General features: G+C 44.1%; 1 protein-coding gene and 1 long non-coding RNA gene across 3 annotated transcripts in view; one reads left to right on the forward strand and one right to left on the reverse strand.

Annotated features, from left to right (window-relative positions):
• Adam2 (ADAM metallopeptidase domain 2) overlaps positions 1–23,019 on the reverse strand; it is a 42,278-nt gene extending 19,259 nt beyond the window's left edge. The window contains exons 1-11 of the mRNA XM_021654859.2: positions 22,956–23,019; positions 22,532–22,608; positions 20,096–20,151; positions 17,986–18,064; positions 13,135–13,211; positions 12,427–12,595; positions 10,168–10,224; positions 8,074–8,145; positions 6,643–6,809; positions 4,967–5,048; positions 4,052–4,188 (exon numbers count right to left, since the gene is read on the reverse strand). Coding sequence (XP_021510534.1) covers positions 4,052–4,188; positions 4,967–5,048; positions 6,643–6,809; positions 8,074–8,145; positions 10,168–10,224; positions 12,427–12,595; positions 13,135–13,211; positions 17,986–18,064; positions 20,096–20,151; positions 22,532–22,608; positions 22,956–23,019 — 1,037 coding nt within the window. The remainder of the gene's footprint in view (positions 1–4,051; positions 4,189–4,966; positions 5,049–6,642; positions 6,810–8,073; positions 8,146–10,167; positions 10,225–12,426; positions 12,596–13,134; positions 13,212–17,985; positions 18,065–20,095; positions 20,152–22,531; positions 22,609–22,955) is intronic.
• LOC132656496 (uncharacterized) lies at positions 3,598–10,587 on the forward strand. 2 transcript variants are annotated; one of them, XR_009594242.1, is made up of 4 exons: positions 3,598–3,969; positions 6,409–6,484; positions 7,588–7,683; positions 10,201–10,587. It is a non-coding gene; the product is annotated as an uncharacterized LOC132656496 (long non-coding RNA). The 2 variants fall into 2 exon arrangements; XR_009594243.1 differs by lacking the exon at positions 3,598–3,969 and adding an exon at positions 4,333–4,407.
• Positions 23,020–27,630: the final 4,611 nt, after the last annotated feature.

Raw genomic sequence — 27,630 nt, forward strand, 5'->3', positions numbered from 1 at the left:
GACAGTGTTCTTGTAAGAGCTCATAGCAACTTCAGCTCCTTCTTTCTAACACAGAGACAAAGGCACAGTGTGTCTCCTAGAGCTGAGAAGAGGATTCACTCAAAGCACCGAAAACTCAGGAAAAGGACAGAGGTCCCAACTTCGAGTTGACCAGGACAAAATGTCCAAGTATCTTCTGTAGCTCACCAACCCCAGGGCTATAACGAAATACTTTCGGGTCCACCTGCAAATTACATTCCTAGCATGTTCTCCAGGACAGCTTTCCAGACTTCACCGTGTTTTAGGAGTTAAGCAGGGAGCCCAGCTGAGCAGGCGTTTCGGTCCTTGCCCTCAGTGCCTTGCTCGGAACGCCATCCATCTTGTCTGACCTCTTGTGCAGATCGCTTGTAGTTTCTCACCAAAGCAAAGCCTACGAGATCTCGGCCCGTGTCTCTCGAGTCACCTTCCTCTCCTCACTCACGTTCATGCTGCTGGACACCCTCCTTCTGGCCTCCCTGCCTGTCTTAGATCTAAGGCCAATTTCTCTGCCCAGGAAGTGTTTGCTCAATCCACTCGGACAGTTCTCCCTCTTCCTAACTGTTCACCCCACAGGGATGGCTTCTCAGCACACACTGAAAACATCACCCCTTCACGAGTCTTTAATCCCTTCACTGATGTTTCCTTTAAGGCACTTGTCAACCAGAACACTCTTGATTTAGCTGGTTTCCTTCCAGCACAGCACAGGAGGGTTATTTGTTTGCTTAAAATTGAAGCAGTGATCCAGGCATGGTATCACCTCTCTGTTATCCTAACCCTTGGGAAGCAGAGGCGGAGGTATTACACCAAGTTCAAGATCATCCTGGTCTACATAGTAAATTCCAGGGAGGTAGCATTGACTGTCGCAAACAAATAAATAATTAGATAAGCCAAAGGGAAAACCAGAATAGGACTATATGATTGAAGCCACCTGCTTAAATAATAGATTTTTTTTAAGTCATTTTATTATGGTTTTTATTATTCTCAACCATAACACCACATAGCACTCTTATGATCATAAGCTTACATGTTCCCATGGTGGGCATGGCTTATATGAAGCTGCTCAGGTGTGAGATAATGAGCATGATGGTCTCAGAGCCTCATGTATTGTATTGCTGTGTGAAGATGTTACTGAGACAAGGCTGACCAACAGAGATTTTTGAACAAACAAATCCCCATGGTTGCAATTGTGTGTGTGTTTGTGGGTGGGCACAACCTAGTTGAACATAGCTTTCGGTGATATTAGCTACACATAAAAGGATTGATTATACATTTCCAACCACTGTCACGTGATTCCTATTCACGTATGCGTGTGGGCATGCGTGGGTCACAGCATGCAAGCGGAGGTTAGAAGGCAACTTGCAGGAGTTGGATCTTTTTGACCAAGTGGATCCAGGAATTGAACTTGGGTTATCAGGTATGGCAGCTAGTGCCATGACAACTGCGCCATCTCACCAGCATTGTTTATATCTAAGTACCAGAGAACAAGTAGAGACAAAGCAATAGAGTTGGCAGGTTAGCTCCATGGCTAACGTCGCTTACTGCACAAGCCTGGCAGCCTGAGTTCAGTCCTAGAAACCCACATAAAGGTAGAAGAAGACAACTCAGACCTGTCCTTTGACCTCCACATACATGCTGTGGCATGTGCACCCCTCCCATACATTATGTTCGAACACACACACACACACACACACACACACGCACACACACCACTCTAAATAACACTTTGTTTTTGTTTTTGTTTTTCAAGACAGGGTTTCTCTTTGTAACCATTGCTGTCCTGGACTTGCTTTGTAAACCAGGCTGGCCTTGAACTCAGAGATCCACCTGCCTCTGCCTCCTGAGTGCCGGGATTATAGGCGTGTACCACCGTTCCCAGCTATAAAACATTTTCAAGGATGTTCAATAGGACTTGCAAAGGCTAAGGAGCAGGCCATGGCAGCGAGGCTTCCCACTGAGGTGCTGTCACGTCTGTGACCGTTCTGTGAGGACGGAATGGCTGCTGCTTCGGGCACAGTGTGAATGACAGGTCGTCCAGGTAGTGAGTGGGCTTACAGCTCCAATCATTGCACCGACTCCATAGGTGCTCTCTTTCTCTTTCCTCCATTCAACATCTCCTGAATTTAGTTAGAGACTTGAGTTCCTTGAACAGATCTGCTCTCAAAGGGCAACAAATGAAGACTATAGTAAGAAGTTTATTACTTTTAGCTAATTGATTTTGATATGATGGATGATGGACGCACAGTGGCAAAAGAGTAGCCCCCAACTTTTGTAATTTAAAAATAAACAAGCCCCTTCCTAAAAACGAACAATCCAATCCTAGGTGGTCTCATTGCTCAGCTCTATCGAATAAGCTAGAAAGCAGCAACACCAACGTTGTAAAACCCTGTGACCTTCACAGTGCCAGAAACACCACAATAGACCACAGCTGCAAACCAAACTATTCACTTCAACAATGATGGAAGATGAGGAAATCCTACATTCTGAAGGGTGCCACCCACCTGCTCTCATTTCTACTGCTTTGAGAAAATGCCTTGACCAAAAGCAACTTCGGGTAGTAAGGGGTTAATCCCGTTTACAATTCCAGGCCACCATCTATCCGTGAAACTCAAGCAGCCGGTCACACCACACTCACAGTCCAGAGCAAAGAGAGAGAATCCTGGCACACTGGCTGGACACTACGCTCATGAGCCAGTACGTATCCTGCTACTGTCCCTGAAGATAGGCCCCTGTGGACAGTGGGAGCCTTTCATCTTGGGGCTTGTTTTGTGGGTGGCCTGATGAAGAGGCTGGTTGTCAAAAGGTTAGCAGGCATTCGGAGCGCTGCTTCTGAAGTATGTATTTTCTGGTAGGAAATGAAAAGGAAATAGACCCCCCCACACATGCAGTTATCCCTTCACGTCCCTAGGGGGCAGTGTTCTGAGATACTCCATGGCTATTCAAACCGTCAGGTGCTGGTCCCACACAGAGGATGACAGAGAGGAAAGTGGATGGTGAACATCCTTCTGTGTACACCCCCCCACACACACACCCTCTAGATGGTGTTCAAGGCTTCAAGCCAATGCTGGGCACATACCCTTTTTATGCAGTGCTTCAGGAAGTAGGGACTAAGAAACCAGATTACAACCTCCCCCCACCCAACCCCAGTAATTTTTATCCAGTTGTGTTGATTGATTCGGTGGGGGTGAAACTCAGGGACCCAGAGCTGTGTTTTGTGCTCAGTCTGCAGGGCTCCACATGCTTCTTCTCCACATCTGCTTGTCTCTGCACGCACAGCGTTGCAGCACCTACATCCTGACCAGAGGCCTGAGTCAGTGTGACAGCGCTGGAATCTGTGACAGCCAGGATCCCTGGCACGTCTCTCACAAAAGGCGCAAGGTCAGAGGGATTGTTTGAAGTCTACTCACCGGGACATTCATCCCCCCCCCCCCCCCCGTCTTTGGTTCTAAACAGAATTGTATTACAATTGTATTACGACAAACAAACAAACATAAAAAGATTTGTTTTTCTTTCTCCACTAATTGGCTTAGGGGAGTTCGCAGTGAGGCCACTCAGTGGTTAAACACTGCAGAGGGACTGGGGCTGAGGCTCAGCCGGCACAAGCCGGAGTCCTCTGGGAAGAGGGAGCCTCAACTGAGAAGATGTTTCCATCAGGTCGGCCTGAGGGCATGTCTGTGGGGCATTTTACTGATCAACAGATGCAAGACTGCTCAGCTCACTGTGGGTAGGGTGTCCCGAGTTGACTAAGGAAGCTGGCTGAGGAAGGCATGAGGAGCTAGCCAGTCAACAGCTTTCCCGGTGCCTCTCCAGGACTCTGCTTCTGTTCTAGTCCCTGATTCCTCCAGTGATGGACTCTGCCAAGATGAAACCAAGCCTTTCCTCCTCCACTTGCTTTTGGTCGTGGTGTCTTATCACAGCGATAGAAACCTACCCAAGACGCCCAGCTTCTAACAGGTTCGTTTCCTTTAAATGAACACGCAGGGAGTGGCTTAACGTGAACTCTATAGAGGGGAGGCGCCAAAGCCCAGGCTCTTACATCGCTTCCGGGTTCATCACGCAGACGCCTGCTCCGCACTTGCACTTGCTCGGGTCGTCGTACGCTACCCCCATGCTCAGGCTCAGTAGCTGAACTAAAACAATTGCAAGTGATTCCAGAGTTACGGCTTTGGGGTGCTGAAAAGAAAACACACCAGACCACAAATGCGCGTGTACACACTGTGGGAGGCATTCCACCTGCGGCTAGGGAGAGGCAATTAATTATTAACGATAGCCACCGTAGTGCCGTGGAAGCATGCGCCGTACTAGCCACAGAAGTACCGTCCACCTTGCAACAGTGTGCTACAGGCGACAGCGCAAACACAGGAGTGAGCCAAAAACGTGTCTTTTGATAATGTGAGTCAAGGGAGACCCTCAGAAAAAATAATTTAAATAAGTTTAAGTGGGACCCATTCCAGTTAGAATATTGAGGTGCAGAATAAAAATAAACTGCAAGGTGCAAGGTCTGGAGAGATGGCTCGGTGCCTCAGAGCATTTGCTGCTCTTCCAGAGGACCTAGGTTTGATTCCAAGCACCCACATAGATGCTCACAGCTGTCTACAGCTCCAGTTTCAGGAGATCTGGCACCCTTTTCTGGCCTTTGAGAGCACTGCATGCTTGTGGTGTACAAGGATGCATGCATGCAAAAACACTCATACATGTGGAATAAAAAATAAAACAAGAAAGCAATCAATTTCTTTTTAAAAATTGTGAGTGATTAGAGAGAGAGCAGTGCTTCTGGAGGCCACAAGAGAGCATCAGATCCCTTGGAGCTCGAGTCCCAGCTAGTTATGAGCTAAAGGGTGTAGTAGGTGCTGGGAACTGAACTGGGTCCTCTACAGAGGAGCGAGTACTCTCCAGCAAAAGGTCCTCCTCCCACTAAGCGTTTAGTCAAGCAGATTAAAGCATCGCATACCAGAGCAACGGCCCCTGCATAGCTCTTGTCACACATCTTCCCTTGAAAGGTGGCGCCGACGTAATCAGAATTCTCTCTGTAGCTAAATTGAAAACAGATTATTATCACAGACTTTTGCAAAAGTATGCACAGTTAATGCTCTATTTTCATAGGACAAATTTTAGTTTTGCCCACTGATTCAAACCCTTAAAATTTCCACTAACATTTTTGTGACATGGGTTAGGGTGTGCCCAATGTTTCTGCTTTTTCTAAAAATGATAAAATCAGTTAAAATTCAGAAAGTGCATTTTCTTTTCTTCTTTTAAAGATTTATTTATTTATTTATATGATTGCTTTATCTGCATGTACACCTACATGCCAAAAGAGGGCACAAGATCTCACTATAGATGGTTGTGAGCCACCATGTGGCTGCTGGGAATTAAACTCAGGACCTCTGGAAGAGCAGCTGGTGCTCTTAACCACTGAGCCATCTCTTCAGCCCAGAAGGTGCATTTTCATATAGATTTCTATGAATTTAATGCAGTGACTATTTTAGAATAAAATGGATATATTCTCTGAAATAAATACGATAAAAATAAATAAAATTCCTTAAAAAACGACAAAGTAAAAGGCAATGAACCTGGCACGGGGCACAGTCAGGGAAGAGAAGTCTCCTCACACCCTGGGGGAGTTAGCCTGCCAGACTGCAGGCATGCGTGCTACAGAACACTAAAAGCTCTGCATTTCCTCCATGTTCTGAAATTACCAATGGTAGAAAAAAAAAGTGTCAATTAAATAGGAGAGGCTTGCATACTAAAAATTTCAGCCCAGTATGGCTGCATTACCTTGACGGTAATTAGGAGAGTGTTTCTTCACTTGTGGGCTGAGACCCCTTTGACAAACCTCCATTGCCAAAAATACTTACATTACAATTCATATCTGTAGCAAAAATACAGTTATGAAGTAGCAATGAAAATAATTTTAGGTTGAGGGTCACCACAACATGAGGAACTGTATTAAAGGGCCACAGCTACTCCTCTTTACCTTAGTTTTTGAGACATGGTCTCTAACTGACCTGGAGCTTGCTGCTTGCTGCTTGGGCTAGACTGGCTGGTCAGAAAACTCCAGGGATCTGTCTGCGCTACACTCTCTGCCCTGGGGTCACAAAAGCACAGGCCACCTGCCTTTCACACGGGTGCTGGGACTCTGAACTTGGGTCCTCACAAATGCACAGTACCCACTATACCCACTGAGCCATCTGTTCAGTTTCTCCTTGTTGTTGTTATAATAATAATAAACTATGCTATATATATATATAATTATAATGTTGTTAATAATATTATTTTAAAGCAAAGCAAAATGGCTGCATTCGTAGAACCCAGACAGGCCTTCCAAGCAGTCATGAACTTGTAATGCACAACTAGGGGCCCTTGCTGGAGTGATGTGTGTACTTTGGTAAGCAGGCTCTTGGAAGCAGGACTGAAGAGGTGAGCTCAACTACAGACCGACAAGCGAGGGACCCCAATCACCCTAACCATGGTAAGTAAGGTGTTATGATAAGGGTTGCGTGTATAGACAGAGGGGAGAAATCACAGAGAACTTGTTTTCTCTCTAAAACGCCTGTGTATTGTGGGAAGGGGGGCCATACATGCCAGTTTTTCTTGGCATGACCTGTCATAGCTTGCAAATGCACATACACGAGTAAGAAGGCCATGTCATGGGGACGCAGAACAAGGTAAGCCTTCTTCCACTTCAGGAACCTGTGGAGCAACTGGTTAGCATCGCCAGTGGTCGAGATTTTGTTTTCATCCATCCAAAACTCCAGGGAAGTCAGAATTACTGTAAGATTAAAGGGGGCAAAGATCTAAAATAGAACACAGACAGAAAACCTGTTCAAGCAACATGATCTAAAGGGACTGGGCAAAAGAGCTTTGAAAAACGAGCTCAAGTCATGCACTTAAACCTGCAGTGTAGGTCGCTATTTAAAAGTGTTAGTTACTCAGTGGTAAGTGTCCTGGTCATAAAAGTCATACTGGATCTTTGAAATTAGATTCATCCATTTTATTTTCTTTGTATTTTGACTGAATGTAAGTATGGGCACCAAGGAAGTCAGAAGAAGTTGTCAGATCTCCTAAAACTGTAGTTAAAGACGGTTGGGAAATACCATGTGGGTTCTGGGAATTGAAGCCAGGTCCTCCGCAAGAGCAACAAGTGCTCTTCACCACTGAGACATCTCTTTAGCCCCTTGGGTACTTGGAAACGCTTGTGTTTCTAGAACTAAGCCCCCTCGAGGGATGTCTCTTCGTGTGTGACCCTTACAATGACCTACTGTACAAGGTAGGAGGGCAGAAACTTCAAACTCAACTTGGTGGTCCTCACACCACTCAGCATGAATCTTAATGCAGCGCCCCCAAAGGAGGTATGGGGGTTGTTAGAACAGCAGCAAACATGGTAGTTTCTGGGGTAGTGTCCCTCAGAGGCGCTGGCATGTGGATGCTGGCCACCACTCAGTGGCACCGTTTGGGGAGGTTTAGGAGGTGTGGCCTGGTGGGATGAACTATTTCCCTGGAGGTGGGGTTGGAGGTTCCAAAGCTGCACACCGCTCCCCATGCACTCTCCCTGCTTCCTGCTTTCCGTTCCAGCTCTAGCTGCCATGCCTGCTGCCTGCAGCCATGCTCTCTCCACCATTAAGAACTCTAACCCTCTGACGCGATGAGACCAAAGACACCCCTCCTTCTGTAAGTTGCCTTTGTTATGTTTATCACTCTTTTTTTTTTGTTTAAATTCACTTTACATCCCAATTGCAGCCCCCTCCCCCCCTCTTCCCAGCCTCCCCTTCCTCCCTCTCTCTTTCCCTCACCCCCTTTTCTCCTACTCCTCAGTAAAGGGGAGGCCCCCCCACCAACCCATCCTGGCACATCAAACCACATCAAGATTGAGGTTACTCACGTCCACTGAGGCCAGGCCAGGCAGCCCCACCAGAGGGAAGTGATCAAAAGCAGCCAACAGGGTCCATGTCAGAGACAGCCCCTGCTCTCCTTACTAGGTGTTTTATCACAGTGATATAAAAGCAACTAAGACCACAAGTGTAAAAGCATTTTTAAAAAGACAAAAATGAAAATACTTACAGCATTTGCCAGTCCAACCAACTGGAAAATCTTTTGAGTGACAATGGTTGAATCAGCCCCGATATGATCATACTATAAAATAAAATTGCCAAATACATATACATATGTTTATACATACACATATTTGCTTAACAGTGATGGCTGCAATTCTGTTAGAACTTTAATATAGCAAAGTAATAAACTGTTTAAATCACTAACATGTTTTAATTAACATTATTTTAGTTGTACCATGATACATAGTGTAAAAAATGGAAAATAAAAAGACCTGAAAAATACACAGATATAATTCCACTATTAATAAATTAAGAATAAGGAATGGATATAGAAATTGTGGTACATTTACACAATGGAATACTACTCAGCAACTAAAAACAAGGAAATCATGAAATCTGCAGGTGGAACCTAGAAAAGATCATCCTGAGTGAGGTATCCCAGAAACAGAAAGACACACATGGTATATACTCACTTATAAGTGGATACTAGACTTATAAGATAGGATAAACATACTAAAATCTGTACTCCTAAAGAAACTAAACAAGAAGGAGGACCCTGGGTAAGAAGATCAATCCTCACTCAGAAAGACAAATGGGATGGACATTGGAAGTAAGAGAAAATGAGAAGCAGGATAGGAGCCTAACACAGAGGGCCTCTGAAAGACTCTACATAGCAGTGTAGCAAAGCAGATGCTGAGACTCATGGCCAAACTTTGGGCAGAGTATAGGGAATCATATGAAAGAAGAGAGAGTTAATATGACCTGGAGAGAATAGGAGCTTCACAAGGACCAAATATATCTGGGCACAGGGGTCTTTTCTGAGACTGATTCTCCAACCAAAGACCATGCATGGATATAACCTAGAACCCCTGCTTGGACATAGCCCATGGCAGCTCAGTATCCAAGTGGCTTCCGTAGTAAGGGGAACAGGGACTGTCTCTGGCATGAATTCTGAGGCTATCTCTTTGACCTTCCCACCACCCCGTGGGAGGAGCAGCCTAGCTAGGACACAGAGGAGGACATTGCAGCCAGTCCTGGTGAGACCTGATAAGCTAGGGTCAGATGGAAGGGGCAGAGGACTTCCCCTATCAATGGACTTAGAGAGGGGCAGGGAGGAGACGAGAGAGAGGGTGGGATTGGAAGGGAATGAGAGAGGGGGCTACAGCTGGGATACAAAGTAAATAAACTAATTAATATAAAAATGTAATAAAGAAAAATAAATTAAGAATAATAGTTCCAGACAGAAAATGTTAGTTTTAAATGATTTAGATGTGACTACCTCAGAGTTTTGCCTGTGTGTGTACCTGTGCACCTCATGCATGCAGTGCTCAAGGAGGCCAGAAGAGGGCACTAGATCACAGGGGCTGGACTTAACAGGCTGTTGTGAGCTCCCACGTGGGTGCTGGGGACTGAACTCAGGTCGTCTGAAAGGTCAGCAAGTGCTCTTAACCGCAGAGTCACCTCTCCAGCCCCAGGAAGTAACTTAAGGCTGGGAAGATCTCCAGGATCTGTGTGTGAAAAGCTCCCAAAATGTTACATACCGAGTGATCCTATTTACACAACATTTTGGGAGAAAAAGAAAAAAAGGTGTGGAAATGAAGAACACATTAGTGGATCATGAAAGCCAGTGAGACTGGGTTGAGGGAGGTGTGTAGCTAGGAAGCAGAATGTAGTGGCTCGAGAATCCTGACCGCGTTGGTGGCAGTTGCTGGCAGCTGCAGCATTGGCAGAGAAAGAGAGTCTGTGAAGAGAGATGACAGGATGTGCACGGGTTCTTGCAAGTATGTGTGAATACGTGCCTATCCTCAGACAAGTAGGTAAAGTAAAACCCAAGGAACTGTTGTAATAAAAGACCCCAAACCTCCACTTGTGGCAAAAGGAATAATGAAGGAACAACAACAACAGCAGCAAAAGAGTGCAAGGAATTGATAGTTTATTAAAAGCCAGTAATGTGGAGTTATCAACTCTCCTCTGTCAAAAATCGATTGTGAGACACGGGAGAATTGCTTTTCTAATGATTCATTGCTAATCATAATGATGATGATGATGATGATGATGATAATAGTAACTAACAAGACAGATACAGTTGGAATGTACTTACCATTTGCTTCTCAACTATAACATGTATTTCCAGATAGTGAGTGAAAACTTTCAGTGGCTGAAAAAAAAAATCCACAAGCTCTATTCAGCATTCAAGAACGACCTCAATCTCTCTTTAGTTTTATACGACTGATGATGAGATCAACGTGGTGAGACTTTCATATTCAGAAATAGAACCGGAGACACTAGCAAAGCAAGCTTCCCAGAGCCCTCTCACCTGTATCCCCAGTCACCTCTCTGCACCTCACCAAACATTTATTTTATCCAGAAAACAACTCACCTCTCCCTTTCTCCGTATTCTCCGTATTCACACATATCTTGCTTGTGAGTTTTCACAGCTGCTTTTAGATAATGGATCTCTGCTCTACTTAAGAGTTTATATAATTTTATCATTCAATAAATGAGGACCCAGCCATCCCCAGACCTTTCGGGTTTCCTTTCTGACCACACGGCCCTGTCTGCATGGTTATTTCTGTCGAAGTAGTGTTGTATCTGCCAATCAGCTGTTTTCATGTCAGGCGGGGACCTCTGGTCCCTGTCACCTTCGCTGTCACACACCTCTCTGGATATCCTTCTTTGTTCCACCTTCCAAATGAACATCCTACACTTGTAAACATGTCCTGTTAAAAGCACTCAAGCATATCCGGGATGGAGGGATTGCATGAATCTTTTAGTGGTTATAGAATGAGTTAACCAGATTTCTAACCAGAGTAGAAATCATCCTTAAAACGTTATGACTTATATTTCCAAAGATGATGATAGACCCAAAGCAGGTGAGTAAAAAGGAGAAAGGACGTTGCCTATTGCAAACATTGGTGGCAGGAACAGCCATGGTGATGACCCATGAAGTGAGGAATGTAATATACACGGAAGTAGAATAATCATAGCAGCACAAGGTAGATTTGTAGGCCTTAAAGAGTTTGACGTTCACGGCTGATGAGCTCCTACTTCACATGTAACTAGATCATGACAGAGGCTGAGTTCTGGGAATGCAGAAGATACCTTCATTCTGGAGAATAATCTGGGAGCTCGCTAAAGTGTGAAATACACTTAGCAGGTGACCTAGCAACTCAGTTCCTAGCATATACCTGAGGGAAATGAAAGCTCATGTCAGCACAAACATTTGTTCCAGGCAGCACTGTATTATTTAAATAGTGAGGACCACCCAATTGCTCCAACCTGATAATCAGTTAAATGCGGTATACTCCTGAAATGGAATATTATGCAAACGTAAAAAAGAATTAACATTTCAAAATACTACAACTATGAGCACATTGGTGGGTTAAAAAAAATCACAAAAGAGACACATTGGATAATTCCATTTGTACATAGTGTCCTGAGTTGGTAATCCTAAAAATGCAAAAATGTGTAAGTAGTTTCCAAGAAAAGGAGGTCAAAATGGAAAAAGAGGGACTGTGCTTGCAGATCTGTCACTGTATTTAACTGTCAAAGCAGATACCAACAAGATACAGGACAGCAGCGATGGGTGTGTGTCTCAGTAAGTCCTTACAGATGTGTATAGGGGCTTATCACTCACAGGTGTAGCATTCACGCAAGCTTTGTACTTACTGTGCACTATGACAGTGTAATCTCTACTACAAAATACACAAAACAGCATGAAACAGTTTAAAGTTTCTTAGAGGATAAAAATAAAGCCATTTTGGAATAGTTGATTAATAAAAACAGTGTAAGAGGAGGAACAATGACATGACTGAGAAATGACTTAATCCATGATAGTCTACACCTGTGCAACTGAGGCCACGAATGATTGAATAAAACTAAGCCGCTACACAAGGAAACAACACGCCGTTTGGAAGAAGCAGAGTTTCACTGAGACATCTGCGTCTTTAAAATACTCACACCTATGCAAGCCAGTGTAATAAAATTCAGTGACACACACACACACACACACACACACACACACACACACCCGTGAGAGTGGGTGGGAACATACTTGGAGCAGAGCTGCAGGCAGAGTGGGAGTGGGATGAGACAGGGGGACAGGGTGGACACGATCCACGTACATTATAAACATGTATGGAATTGTTCAAGAAGAAAAGCAATTATTTAAGGACCAAAACTATGTAAATTGATGACATCAGAAACAAAGGGCAGTGAAGAAACAGTGGGGGGAATTGCAAAACCAGTTTTAAAGATCGTGCCGGATGAGCTTTCTGATCAGCATATCCCTGCGGTATCTATGTAGATAAATAATTTGCTTAGCAGAAAATGACTTGCTGTGGCCTAGTTGATGGCCCACCTTGACGCTTCGTATCTTATACTGAAGGCTCCTTAGGTCATCACCCTTCTCAGTGTAGAGTAATGAGTCCCCTTTCCTAGGTTCCACTTGATAGATCACGTGCTCAAAGCCAATGGAAGACTCCAGGGGTTCGATTCCATAGCTAGCATTTCCAAACTGAAGAAAGCCCCTGACGGAAAACAAGACGACAACAAAAATACAAGCTATAAATGAAACAACGCTTGGGAAAGTGTCAGCCAATTGCCACGTAACTATCACATTTTCGTAAGGTCACTAATTCCTACTGAGTTACTGAGGAGCCACACACTGAGTGGCATGGAATAGTGATGTGGCTGGGATTGTCCAGCTATTCATGTTTCGTGGCTCTGTGGGGCTGGAGGAATGCCGAGGGGATAAGAGCACTTCCTGCTCTCGTGGAGGACCACGTGTGGTTCTCAGCTCCACACGGCAGCTCAGAACCACCTGCTCCAGGGTCTTCCTCTAGTACTCATGTGGGCGCACACATCTACACGTAAAAATAACAAATAAATCCCGAGAAATTTTTTATGAGCTCCAAATTTAAGAAAAACTTAAATTCAGTATGAGGATAGAAGCTAGCATCTAAAATAATTTCCATGTATGACCCATTTTGTGTTCCATACACTCACACACATACATACACCAATTTAAAAACCACACACCATTTTATATACAATTACGTATTACAACCTGAGTCCAGTACACGTGCTAACAATCACCAGAGAATTTGGATAGCCTTCGACGGATCCCTGGAAGTAGCAGATATTCTGAAACACAAAGATAAAATACACAATATATCCCTTGTGGTAAAGATAACATTATCAAATACCTCCAATCGCCGGCTATTTTGTGTGTGAACCAAATAACAGTGGTTCCCAAAGCTCCACTCCGCAACTTTCCAAAGTATTCTTCTGGCTCTTTGTAAACAAACAACCACATACATCTTTTACAGTTCCATTTCCCCCGGCCCCCTCGACAGGGTCTCACTCTGTAGCTCTGGCTGCCTGGACCTCACTATGTACATCAGGCTTGTCTCCATCTCCCGGAAGTCTGTCCGCCTCTGTCTTTTTATTTTCTTTATCAATAATCAGGATAAGGTAAAGAGCAACAAAAACTCGTTTTGTTTTGTTTTCGAATTCTTCTGACTTAATTCTGCTTGTTAGAGCAGAAAAATGAATCCAAAAGGGAAATTAATTTTCAAGACTATTTTGAGTCGCTCGATTGGCTTGCACAGAGCCCTCTCACAGAGGCCAATAATAACCCCAGAAACAGGGCCATTACGTTCGCCGAGCTCCTCGTTACTCCCACGTGTCTTCTGCAAGGGAGACAGGCAAGGGAGCAAGGGGCTGCTAATGGTTCAGTCTTCAGGTTCTGGAGGGTGGCCAGGGTTTCCGGGGTTCTGGAAATGAGACGCAAAGCCTTGGAAGAGGAGAGACACAGAAGGAGGTCCCAAGATGCTTGCTCAGGCACAGCTCCTGTGTCAGCCCTTGGACTGAGGTTGTGGCACCGCAGAGAGACCCAAGGGCTTTCCAGTGGCTGACTCCACCCACCCAGCCAAATCCCCGGAGGAGTATTTCCATCTCTCTCTTCTCGTCTGTCTTTGAGGACAGGACACTTACAGAATGCAAGCTCCTCTTCAGGAAGGGCGGGCAGAACCCACTTGGATCCGAGATGGATGCCAGCCCGACCATGTGACAACATCTAGCCTTAGTTTCTATTCTAAGTGGCTTTCCCATCAAAGCAGTAAGAGAACTACTGGAGAGGCAAAGAGAGGCAGGACCCGGGTCCCAGGAGAACACTTCTTTGCTGTGCCGATACTTGTGACCTCTCCTGAGCAGGTGAGCTGAGAATTGTGAGGGTCCCAGTGGCCTACTCTGATTACCCGTTGAACTGTGCTGTTGAAATTCAGCCCAAGAATCCCTCTTTGGCTTTGAGGCACTGCACAGTGATCTCTCCAGGGTGGGGACAATATTCTGATCCTAACATGGGAATTTGGCAGAAACTAAGCCCCGTAAAGCTTGCAAGCCAGGTGCTGGCTCCAGAGGAGTTCCTGGAACAAGACAGGGAACACTTAAAGTTGATTTCCTTTAGTGCTGGGGATTGAACCCAAGACCTCATGCATCCTCGGCAAGAACTCTATCACCCTATCTCCAGTCCAAGACTGGAAACTTGTCAAAGATTAGTAAGTATTTTGATTGCATCATTGAATATGATTAAAAATATATTAGCAGCTGTGATAGTGCACACCTTTAAGCCTAGCCATCTGGAGTCAGAGGCAGGCAGATTTCTGGGAGTTTAAGGTCAATCCAAGCAAGTTCTAGGATAGACAAGGTTACATAATTAGATCCTGTCTCAAAGAAAAAACAAAAACAAAACCCCCAAAGTACACCAGACACATACACACACATACACTCACATAGAAAGAGAAAAAGAGAGAGATACTTAAATAAAGGGGAAAGTATCACAGAGTGAAGGGGAAAACCAGAATGAGAGTTCAATCTGAAAATACTAAATTTTGAAATACTAAATACCAAGAGATTCTAAAACCATGACCAAGAATGCCAAGGGAAAACTGGGCACAATGGAGGATCAACTAGGAAGTCTGGAGAACTGTGAAGCATAAAAAGCCAGTTAGGACACCAGGTAGGTTTGTTTCACTGCAGAAGCAAGGGTAAAGAAACCCTTCCAAATCAGTCCACCGAGAATTGCCAAGAAGGCCTTGCTCTGCAGAGGAGGGTGTTAACAGGAAGTAAAGAAGCTAGCAGAGCATAGGGAGGTGGAGTTACAGGATGACCTGACCTGTTGAGAGGGACACTACACACAAATCCTCTGAAGTCTCCACGTTTGGATTTGCTTCACTTAATCAGAAGTCAAGGTCAGCCTTGGTGTATCCATCCAACTCTGATCGAGAAAAACCCAAAGGAACTGGTCCAACTTGTGCCTAGGAAACCCTTTCATCAGCAGCAGCTTTTAGCAAAGACCAAGAGTGAGCTAGAAAGATGCCCGAAAGAGCGAAGATGAGGATGCTGAATCTGCCAGAAGTGGACACAGTTGCACTTTCTGTTTGCCAGAACTGACTGAGAGGCTCTCAAGTGGGTAGTAACCAGTCTATTTTGGCATGTTACTTGCAACAGAACAAGGAGGAGCTCGTGCCTACAGGCATATTAAAAACAGACAGAAAGGAACAAGTTGTAGGGAGAAGGCTGTGCTAGATTGGTGAACTCTCTCCATGTTCAGCCTCCAAGTAGCTGGTTAACCTGTGAGGGCCAGGCGGGAAGAAGATGGAGAGGAGGAGTGTCCTGGGTCGAAGAAGACAGGGGACCTTGACCCACGCAGCTGTCCCGCCAAGGCAGACACACTGAACTGGAGGAAGCTGTGGAAGAATGTGCGCCCCGGGGTTTAAAACAGGGCAGCAACCAGCCAACTGGGAACAGTCTGATACTGCTGTGGTAAGAAGGAAAAGACAAAGAGAAGCCTGAATGGCCACTTTCTTCCAGGCTGACCAAGGGCATAACCTTAACCTTTGACTTCTTATAAAATGACAGCACAGACTTAGCACATGGTGGACAGAGAGAGAGGACAGACTTTGCCAGGATAATCCAGACAGTTACCGGACAATTAATAAAACTAGTAACAATTACAAGTGTCAAGGGGTGAAGGAGACAAAACTCAGATTGCTTACATGACGCTATGCAGAATGTCTAATTTCAAACAAAACACCGCAAGGCTTGTAAAGAAACAAGCAAGCACAAAATGATTGGGGAAAGGAGGAATTTAACAGACTCTCCCCATTTTCTGGAGGCTGCATGCTTGGATTCCCCGAAAATGCATTTGTTGAGCCGCTGATTCCCAGTGTGATAGGATCAAGACATGGAGCATGGTTGTCTAAGAGGTTGATTTGTTCTTTGGCATATGTTGTTATTTCTAGGAGAGTTTGCTTTTAGGGATGAAAATAGTTTTTGAAAAATCATAAAAACAGCTCTGTAATTTTTCCTGTTTTTACCTACTTGATGGACTTGGGTTTTCCTAGGCTAGACACAGGCTGAAGGCAGTGCCAGAGACCCAGACTATCTACTCAAACCCCTATGTTTGTTGCATTGGATACCAGCAGTTTTAAGTTTTAAATAAAGCACTCTTTCCTCAGCCTTTTCTCAAAGTTATACTTGGGTTATACAAAGTTATAATCGGGGGACTAAGGGGAAGACAAGGAGACAGAATCTAACCATTTATACAAGCAGCCTTATACTCACTGTACCTAGCTGCCCTGGGCTCCAAACTTCCTGTCTAAACCCTGAGTTTGATATCTGTTATCATGTAGGCTTTTGCTTCATAAGATTTTTGTTTTTGTTCTGTTTATTTCTTGGTATAGTCCAGGCTGGTGAACTCCCCATGTTGCTGAGGGTGACCTTGAACTCCTCATCTTTCTACTTCCTATGTGCTGAGATTAAAGGCTTATGTCTTCATGTTCAAGTGTGGGTTATTGTGGCCTTGTGTCTGTCTGTCTTTCTCTCATGTAAATCTCTTTCTGTGTAGCACACAACACCATTGGAGAATATGCATTATTTCTATATCCATATAGCCTCGTGTGTTTGCTAAAGTGTGACAGTGTTAATTGTCAATTTGACAGAATCTAGAGTCACCTGGGAGGTGGGTCACTGGGAATTAACATGATTTTGTTCATTGAGTTGGGAATACCCATCCACTGTGAGTTAATCCTGCCTGGAATACAGGACTTTATAAATGAAGACAGCTGAGCAGTAGGATGCAACCATCACTCTCTGCTCCTAACCATGGGTGCCATGTGGACAGCTGCTTCAAGCTCTAGCCGCCTTCCTTCCCCAACCACGATGAACTTAAACTAGGAGCCAGAACAAAACCTCTCTCTCTTAAGTTGCCTTTGCCAGGGTGTTCTTATCACAGCGACAGGAAAAGAAAACAAGACACAAAGACCATGCCTATTGGTTTTGTTAAAATCGAAGCCTCTAAAAATGATGGCATCATTATCTAGAAAATGAAGATGCAAAAGAGAAAAAAACAAGAAAGAAGGAAGAGAAGGTGGGGAGGGGAAGCAGCAAGCACAAGACAGGACAATGCAATGATAAGAAAGTGTACTTCAGGCACGGGGCAGTTCTGCAGCTCCGTCCACATCCCTCAGTTGCTCCCATCCCCCAATGTAGATACCGTTAAACACAGTTCCAGCTGCTTCAAAGGTGTGAAAATGTAATATTCTCTCATTGTTTCCTGTGTTCTCATTTGATCCTTGGGCAAACTTCAGAGAACACTTAGGGGTTCCCTTGCTGTCCTTGATATCGCTCCCCTGACTGAAATCGAGGCTTTTCACACGTGCACATTTGTATACGTGTGAACCCAATAGTTTGGAAACACTGTAGTCTGACTTGCTTTAATAATCACCTGCTTCATGGGCTAAGCACATATCAACAGAAGGAAATTATTAAGCTCATGTCAGAACTAAAGAGGGTGTCTACACTGTGAACTCTAGGACCACACATACCACCGAGGCAGAGGGAGATGGAACCATACCTTAAAATGCTGATCAAGAGGCTTCATGATTCCTGCGTTGTCATAACTGTAAACTCTAAAGTTGGGAGGCAAGAACGCTCTGCAAAAGCCAAGATAAAATGCGTTTAAATAGAAACTTGTTTCCCACATTTAACTTGAAGTTCATCATCATACATCATCTCTAGGTAAATTTATGAAAAAAAAAACTTTTCAGTGTCCACATATTTTTAAACATTTATTTGTTATTTATACATCATTCAGTCTGTGCCCAGAAGAGAACACCAGATCTCACCATAGACGGTTATAAGCCACCATGTGGTTGCTGGGAATTGAACTCGGGACCTTGAACCATCTCTCCAGTCCAGTGTCCAGACCCTTTAGCTCTGTTAGGTGCTAAAATCAAAGCTGTTCTTTGTAAGCCACCCAAACAATAGCATCGCCCTACCAGAAACCATATAGATAAAGATGCCTGCTATGCACAGACCGTGGACTGAAGGGAAGCTGCCTTCTCCGGGCCACGTTTGTAGCCTACAGGCAGAATGAATCCCAAGCATCCCCAGCATTGCTGAGACACCGGGATAAGGGATAAGGATAAGAGTAAATGCTGAGCCCAGCTGAAAGATGCAGAAGGGATCAGACAAAAGCATCTGCTAAGTCATTCCCAAAGCCTCCACGGCCCAAAGACATGGCATGGAAAAGGAGCCATCTCCAAAGAGAGGCTGCCATGTCCCTGAGAGAGGTAGGAAAGGGTCATAGGAGGTAACGGTCACAAAACGGAGTTTAGAACAGTGGCTACACACGTATATAGAAAGGTGGGTCCAAAGCCTGAATCTTAGGAAGAGAGGTAACAACAGTTAGGTAAACAATGCAGTGTAAGGGAAAGTTCTGTTGAGGGAAAAAGTGGAATACAGGCTGGAGAGACAGCTCTGTGGTTTGGAACACTGTCCACTCTAAGCAGCCAGGTGGTAGCTCACAGACCTCTACAACTCTAAATTTGGGTGCTCGGATGCCCTCACCTGGTCTCTGCAGGGACTGTGTACATGCGGTGTGCATGCATACACACAGAAAAAAGAAAACACAGGCATAAGTGAAAAATCTTTTGAGAACTTTAAAAAATAAAAATTAAACGACGGAAAGAGAAGCCATGAAAGACATTTGCAGAAAACTAACATGTGTACTTGTACAGAAGCTTTTAAACATGAAAAGTAGTCAGATGCTCATAGAAAACAATCCTTAAAACTGGCCCAAAACAAATCAGTAAGAGCGAAAGTCAAAATCCGAAGAAATCACCGTGCACAGAGTGTTATGGGAAGGGAAGATGGAAGGGTATGGATAAATCCATGCAATAGATTGGTGAGCATGTAATGGCTTCAGTGAGCAAGTGGATGAGCCAGTCACCCAAACTCTTGTCAAGCGAAGGCCCCAGGCATGCCCCCACGGCATCCTGGAGAGCTGGGTGGGGTGAGAGCAAAGCCCTGGGATTGTGCTGTAGCCTCACAGGGTACTTTGGTACTAGCTCTGTTCACAGCACAAGTGTCCCATGCTGGGAAGGATGGGCATGGCGCCAGCCTAGTCAGGCATAAGCTGGTGGTCAGTTCCGAAACAAACCAGCTGCAAAGATAACTGGAGAGAAGCCAGGAGGGCTGGAAGAGACCAGAGGTGCTGGCTGCTGATGGCTCCAGCCCCTAGGGGCACCGGGTCTAGGAATCGGTTACAGAAACTTCATAGTCTTTTAAACGCAAAGCTGAAGATGATGCAGAAAGACGAAGCACAAATCAAGGAGTGGTGGTGTGTTTGTCTGTGACCCCAGCACTTGGGAGACTGAGGAGTAGTGAGTACTTGGCCAGCCTTGGCTACCTGGAAAGATTCTGTCTCAAAAGAAAAAAAAAAACAACACAAAACAAACAAACAAAAAACAAAGGGGAAAAATGTGTTGGGGAAAGAGCAATGAGTACTTGGCCAGCCTTGGCTACATGGAAAGATTCTGTCTCAAAAAATAAAAAACAAAACAAACAACCAAAAAACAGCCAAAAGGGGAAAAAAAGAACAGCCCCTAACTAGGAAAATTTGAGACATAAAATCATTACGTTTTAGGTAATTACCAACAATGACAACATGTGAAGTCACCTACTTTTGCGTTAGGTTCAGAGTGTATGTTTTCCCCTCAATTGTGAGATTGTAGACCACCTGAAAGGAGAAAATATTTTAAATTACAAGGAAACAGGATGCTGGAGTTAGAAATATTTAAAAAAAAACATGAATGCACCCCCAAATCATATTAACACAACAAATAAATTTTAGATAGCTTTTTTTCTAAAATTTTAGTTTTCATCCAGTAACTGTGCTACCTCAATAAAGACTCAGATCACCCTGACACTCATGATTCATAACTGGGCAGAATCTAACAAAATTGCTTCGTAGAAATTCCGCATACAGGAGAGCAAGATGCCAGGAGCACAGTGTTGTGGTGTTTGTGGATTCTACGGAATCTGCTCATGGTTTGGACACAGAGCTCACGAGTGTTATGAAGGTTTAGAAATGCTCCCTGCGGCTACCAGTCCTGGCTCTGTATGTCTGCAGAGACCTGGTGCCTTTTAATCCATAAGTGTGAAATGATAACATAGCTCAGCATGTATTAAGGTCTTTGCTTTCTCCCTTTTTTTGTCTTCAGTCAGATTGACTTGAAATTAGATTTTTAGGTAGTGTAAGACAGATCCTTTTTAAAAATCCTGCTTTATACTTTTTCTTTTGCCAAAATAAAAATGCGGTGGTGCATTTTTGTATTTCTATCATGCTTATACAATTTCCTGCTGTTGGGTTTTGTTCTGACTTAGCACAGATTTTATTTTGTTTATAATTATCTCATCTGTAAAAAAATGATAGGCTTTTTTTTTCCTTCCCAACTGTTATGCCTAGCCATTCTTTCTGTTGTTTTCTTTCCTTCTTGCATGGCTTGGTAAGTACTTTCAGGGCAATAGTAAATAGAGAAATAACGGTAGGCAGTTCTACTTCTTTCTAGATCTCTTACAGGATACTTCTAATAGTTCAACTTTATGTTGTTTTTAAGGGGCATTTTGACTTCTCTGTAAGCTGCTTTGATACTAGTTTTTAATTGTCATGTACTTTAGCTATACTAGATTTAAAAAGAGGGAAGATTCCAAGTCACCAAAAATCATACTAATAACCAAAACACCGATACCAATTGAAACTAGTGTCAGGTCCACTCAGGAGAGCATAGCCCTTGCTGACAGCCCAGCTAGCTAGTATGACAAATCTCCTGTTCGCCATTCGTTATGAATATTATTTAAACAGTGGTTATTTTCCATAATTTTTGACTTATGGTAAATTTTATTCCCCCATAAGTACGTAAAACATGGCTGCAGGCACGGTCAGCATTGTTGCTGGTTCTCAAGACCGAGCAAGCACCCCTGTCTCTCCAGTTATTCTGTCTTTAAGACAACTTCTTCCCTTGGCATTCAAGATACATCAGAGCTTTAGGTCCTCACACCCCCCGCTGTCGGTTTGTAAACCCGATCCATGGACTCCATTTTAAAAACCACTGCTTTCTATATCCTCCTCTCTGCTCACTGCAGATCAATTCCAGCGAGTTCCTCTGGAAGTTAGTGCCCTCCGCGTAGCATCCTTGTTTGTTTTCCAGTTAAAAAGGAAACGACCACTTTTTAAAACTGCCCCTCTTAAACTGAATGATCAAAGTTTCATAAACACACACATTCCCTTTTTTTTTTTTAAAAAAAAAAAAGATGTATAAAAAGATGTATAAAAATCTACAAGCTTCACCTTTCAGAGCGGCACTTGGAGAAGCACTGAGGACACATGAGCATTTAAAGACCAGGCTGTCCGTGACCCAGCCTCAAAGGTTGCTGTTTTTAGTAACACAGCTTACAAACAAGTCTAGAACTTACTGAAAAAAAAAAACAAAAAAAAAACAAAAAACAAAAAACAAAACAAAAAAGGACAATAATAATCTTAAAGAGAAGCAAAAACAGTTTGAAACAAATCCTTTTTTTTTTTTTTTCGTGTTTCGAGACAGGGTTTCTCTGTGTAGCCTTGGCTGTTCTGAGACTCACGCTATAGACCAGGCTGGCTGTCCTGGAACTCAGGTCATAGACCAGGCTGGCTCTCCTGGGACTCAGACCATACACCGGGCTGGCCTCAAACTCACAGAGATCTGCCTGGCTCTGCCTCTTGAGTGCTAGGCTTAAAGGCATGCACCACCACCGCCAGGCTCTGAAAAGAAAAATCTTAATGAGAATCATATTTACAAAGTGGAAAAATAGTTCTAAATACGCCGTGGTGTCAAATGACAACCATCACCTCTCGTGGAAATAGTCCTCCAAACACAGGGATGGGAAGAGAGCCTTTGGTGGATCAGATCTATAAGTGAGCGTTCAACACCAGAAAAGAACCGGGCTGAGAAACCCAATGTAACCAACAGTGTCTCCAAGCGTTGGTAATGTTGGCTTAAATGCACACTCCAGCGGATGAGCACGGAAAAAGAAAGTATTTGTGTAACTTCTAATCCATAAGCAAATTGAAAGTTAATTACGTGTGATTCGTAGCCTCCGCTTGTGACGGACCGGATTTTCTCTGGTACCGTGACTTGCACGTGTAATCTCTTGTGAGCTGCAAAGGTGCAAAAGGCATTTCTCAGAGCCACACTCCTTGCACGCGGAGAGCCTTCATGCTTATCCCATGAAGCATCATTAACAAGAAAAAGGATCTAAAACCGGAGGATTGTAGGGGCCAAGCCTGGGATCACCCCATCCCCCAGTTTCTGGTTTCTTAGGGTCCTTGGGCCTATGGTAAAGCCCCACGCATCCGGTTCGCTTTTCAGCTGTGGTGAGTTGGTGGCCTGGGCTTGTGCAGGTGCGATCCAAGTTTAGGTGCGAGCCTGGGGCGCCCAAGGCCATCTGGAAGGGAAAGGCAAGCAGAGCGGGCACCCAAAGGCCCCAGGGCGGATTGTTACTTACTGCCTTTTGTTAGGGGTTCGCTAAGCCTGCCAAGGCCACTCAGCAGAATCAAGACGAGCCACATGGCCTGGCGTCCTGGACCCCAGCCCGGGGAATGGCAGTTGGCCCGCGGCAGTTGGGAGCGCGAGGTGAGGGCTGTGGGCCGCACAGCTCTGCGCTGGGAGGCTTGGGTGCTGCTCGCTCCTGCTCCGTGAAAGCAGGCGGATTTTGAAAGACTGGTTGGGTTTGAATTCTATGTGAGACCAGAGGAGGAGAAGGGGAGGATGGGCGGTGGAGGGAGCCAAAAAGTTACTAGGGAGAGACAGAATCCTTGGAGCGGCTGAGGAGCAGGGAGGTTCATACGTGAACTTTTACTTCTTAATAACAATATTATGTTGTGATATGTAACAGTGCTTTACATATATCTGGACAGTGTCAAGCATAGGTGGACAGTCTGACTAACAGTATTCAAGGGACCAAACCAGTGTAACTACCTCCCAGATGAGCAGCTGAGCCAGCACCACCAAAGCTCCAGCTTGTTCCCTGACGGTGCCCACAGCTACAGGCCAGCTTTGTCTGCCTTGAACTTTTCCTCGAGACGGTGAAACGCTTGTATTCCTTCACATAAGGTCCCGGGGTGGTTCCCATTGGTGCGGAGTGCACGTTGAACTTATACCGCGTATTCGGTATTTGTCTATGAGCATCTCTACGTGTGGATTTGGTTTAATACTGAGTTTATTCCCAGAGGGGAGTTGCCAGATCAGAGAGTGTGTTTTGGAAATACTCCTGAGGAATCCTTCAAGACTGGGTTACTAATTTACATCCCGCCAGAAGTGTATGGAGACTCTAGATTCTTGGTCAGCGCTCTCCTAGTTAGCTCCGTCAGCTTGATACAGCCTAGAGTCACCTGAGAAGGGAGCCTCAACTAAGGCATTGCTCAGGTCAGATTGGCCTCTGGGTGTGTCTAGGGGGTGAATTTCCTCCCTGGGCTGGTGGTCCTGAGCTGTGTAGGAGAGTTGACTAAACATGGGCTCAGCCAGCGAACACCATTTTTTCTTCCTGGTTTCTGCTTCAAGTGCCCGATTGAGTTCCTGCCTGACATCCCTCCGTGAACTGTGACCTGGAAGTGTAAGCCAAATAAATCCCTTCCTCCCTTAAGTTCCTGCTGGCCACGGTGCTCCTCACTGCAACAGACTGCAGCTAGAACAAATGTCTGCCCTCACTTTCTCTATTTCATTTTGGTTTGAATTTGTTTTCCCTGATGGCTAACGAATGTTTAGCCTCTCACATACTTTTTTTCTGTGTCTATGGACAATATATATGACAATATTTTATTAACATATTACCATATATAATATTTCATTATATACTGTTATCTATTATAGATAGCCTCTTGGGCATTTGCCTCCTTGAGATGCTGTCCCCCCTGCTTTCTAAAGAGGCAGCTTTGCCTCTCTTTTCTTGTACGCGGAACCTGGAAATACATCCTAGATAGGATCGCTTTGTTGGAAGTAATGACTGTAAAAATCTGTGCACACTGTTTGCTTTCAGGAGTTTTATTGTTACTATTAGTCATGATCAGCAGTTTTCTTTTATCTCAGCCAGATGGAATTTTCATATGAGTTTTATCATGGATAGTCAATTTATTGAAATCCCTTTTCTGCGTAAGTACACTGGTCACAAGGCTTCGTTCATTTTTCAGTCCATGTTCGGAGTTAAACTACTGAAGCAGACTCGTGTCCTTGAAATGCATCGTGCTAAGTTTTGAACATTTCATGTATTTTGGATTGACTTACCTACATCCGTTTTGGAATCTTTGTCTCCAAATTAATGAGACCCTTTCAGTTTTCTTTTGCCTCAGTGAACTCACCCAAGTTTTTTTGCATCAGAGGCATGCTGGCCCCTTGGAAGGCTCTGGAGGGGCAGCCTCATTCTGTAATCTCTTCAGAATTTAGTGTAATCCTGTGTTTTTCTTCCCTGCTCCCCAAGCATTTGTGAACAGAAGGGATGAAAGCTGGGACTTTCCTTGTCAGAGGACTAGTTTTACTGTGAATCTAATTTTTTAAAAAATATCCAAGCCTCTTTCCACTTGTGCTAGTGTGAGGCAGTTTATTTCTGAAAGGTTTTGTTCATTTATTTTCTGAAATTTTTAAGTATTTTTGCAAAAATTATTTAAGTACCCCCCTCCTATGTCATCCTTTAAAAGGCTGTGGCCTCTAGATAGATGACTTTAAAAAAATAGTATTGATAACATAAATTTTCTCTTTTCATGTGGTCAGTTGTTATTGAATTGAAAATTTATAAAAAGGACCCAGTTTTCACTCATATGTTAATATTTTCCCAATTTTTGTTGACTTGATCCTTGTTTTCATTGGTTGCAATTTGTCCTTTTTTTCCTAGCTGCTAAAAATGGAAGTTTATATATTATTTAAAACTTCTCTTTTCCCTGTGTCTATTTAAATGTATCAGTTTCCACCCAACTGCTGCTTTAGCTTCATTAAGTATTATACATTGCATGTTCTGTATTTCATTGTATATTGGATAGGCTTTATTTCATTAACATCAAGTCCTTAGAGTTTAATTTTCATCATGATTTCTTCCTTGCCTCATGTGTTTGGCTTGCACACACTGACCTGTCCTGAATCACACTTGATCATGCTGTAGAAACTTCTTAATGTGGATTTTTTTTTTTTTTTTTGCTAGCATTTTATTGAGAAGTTTTTCTCTTTTAGTATTTGTGTTCACTTAGGGTGATTAGTTTTTAGATTTTGTTGTGTCTTTGTTGGTTTATGGTATCAGGGCAGTAAATGCTGGTTTCATTGGATGAGTATGGAGAATCTTCTCACATCCCTCATGTTTAATAGTTTAATGTTTGATTAGTTTTTTAGAAGTTGGGCCAGATGTCAGTACCGAAGCTACTTGGTCCTGGCCTTTTCTTACTATTGATTTGAAACCATTGATTGTTGTTAGGCCTGTTCAGTGTTCTGTCTCTCCAGGGTTCATTCTGGGTGGCTGCTGTGACTAGTCTATTCGCGTCTTCCGAGGCTGACAGGCTTGTTGGTACACAGCTGTTATTAGCAGTCCCTCGGTGCTCTTCTGGTTCTGGGTGATCAGTCACTTGATTTTTTTTGGGGGGGGGTGTCCCCGAGTTGTCCTGAGCACTCTTTTGTCTTTCCTCTTATTTTAACTAAGAGTTTTTCAATTTCATGTTTCACCAAAAGCCAACTTTTGTTTTTTGATCCATTGTATGTGTGTTTTTTAAGTCCTCAGTTTTTTTTCAAGTATTAAACTTTAATCTTTGAACCTGTGTAGTTCTATCTTTTGGCCAGTATAACTTCAAATCTACAGACGACTCTTTTAAAAAATATTATTATTTATTACAATTTATTCAATTTGTATACCAGCTGTGGCCCCCTCCCTTGTCTCCTCCCAATCCCACCCTCCCTCCCTCTTCTCCCCCTATGCCCCTCCCCTAGTCCACTGATAGGGGAGGTCCTCCTCCCCTTCTATTTGACCCTAGCCTATCAGGTCTCATCAGGACTGGTTGCCTTGTCTTCCTCTGTGGCCTGGCAAGGCTGCACTCCCTAGGGGGAGGTGATCAGAGAGCCTGCCACTGAGTTCATGCCAGAGACAGCTCCTGTCCCCTTTCCTAGGGAACCCACTGAATCTATGGGCTACACCGGAGCCAGGGTTTTAGGTCCTCTCCATGCTTGGTCCTTGGTTGCGGAATCAAGCCTCTTCAGGGGCCCCAGGGCTCAGTTCTTTTAGCTCTGTTGGTCTCCTTTTGTAGGTCCTGTCCCCTCTGGGTCTTTCTATCTCCCCCTTCTTTCATAAGATTCCCTGCACTCTGCCCAAAGTTTGGCTATGAGTCTCAGCCTCTGCTTTAATACCTTGATCCAGTAGCGTCTTTCAGAGGCTGTCCCACAGACTTTTTTTTTTTTTTTAATGTACATTAGTGTTTTAACTGCATGTGTAAGGGGGTCGGATGCCCTGGACTGTTGTGAGCTGCCATGTGGGTGCTGAGAATTGAACCCAGGTCCTTTGGAAAAACAGACAGTGCTCTTAACCACTGATCCATCTCTCCAGCCTACCCCCCCCCCCGACTCTCATATATAGCTATTCTTAAGATGCTTAAGCATTTAAGCACTGGAACACTTAGGTTTCAGTACATACTCTCTCTCTCTCTCTCTCTCTCTCTCTCTCTCAAAGTGCTGCTGATAATATCGGTATGGGCAATATGCAAATTAGCTTATCAAGTCTCAAGGCCATGGGTTCATCACACCTTAAGAAGAACAGCAAGTCAGTCTAGCCGACTGGCTTTGGGGAGGACTTCTTTTGGAAGTCAGATGGCATGAAGCAGCTCAGATCGCTGACGGCAGGCCATCCCCCTCCCTCAGATAAATACAGGGCTGCCTCGCCTCTTTAAAAAATAAAAAAATAAAACAAAGGAGAGAAGACTGCCTTGGCTATTTACACTCATTGAGAGTAATTTACAGTAAAATAACTTTGGAACGACTCCAAGTAAGTCTACTTTAAAATATCACCTGAATGACTCTCTGCTCCAGTTAACCCCTTGGCTGCCAAAGCGGCAGCAATTGAACCCCGGCCCAAAGATCCCCAGAGCTGACCCTCTAGGTATTATGGTATTTTCTTATGTAACCCAGAGACCTTTGCCCACCTAGCATCACTTATGACC

This window comes from Meriones unguiculatus, chromosome 9 (genome assembly GCF_030254825.1).
Source record: "Meriones unguiculatus strain TT.TT164.6M chromosome 9, Bangor_MerUng_6.1, whole genome shotgun sequence".
Lineage (NCBI taxonomy): Eukaryota > Metazoa > Chordata > Mammalia > Rodentia > Muridae > Meriones > Meriones unguiculatus.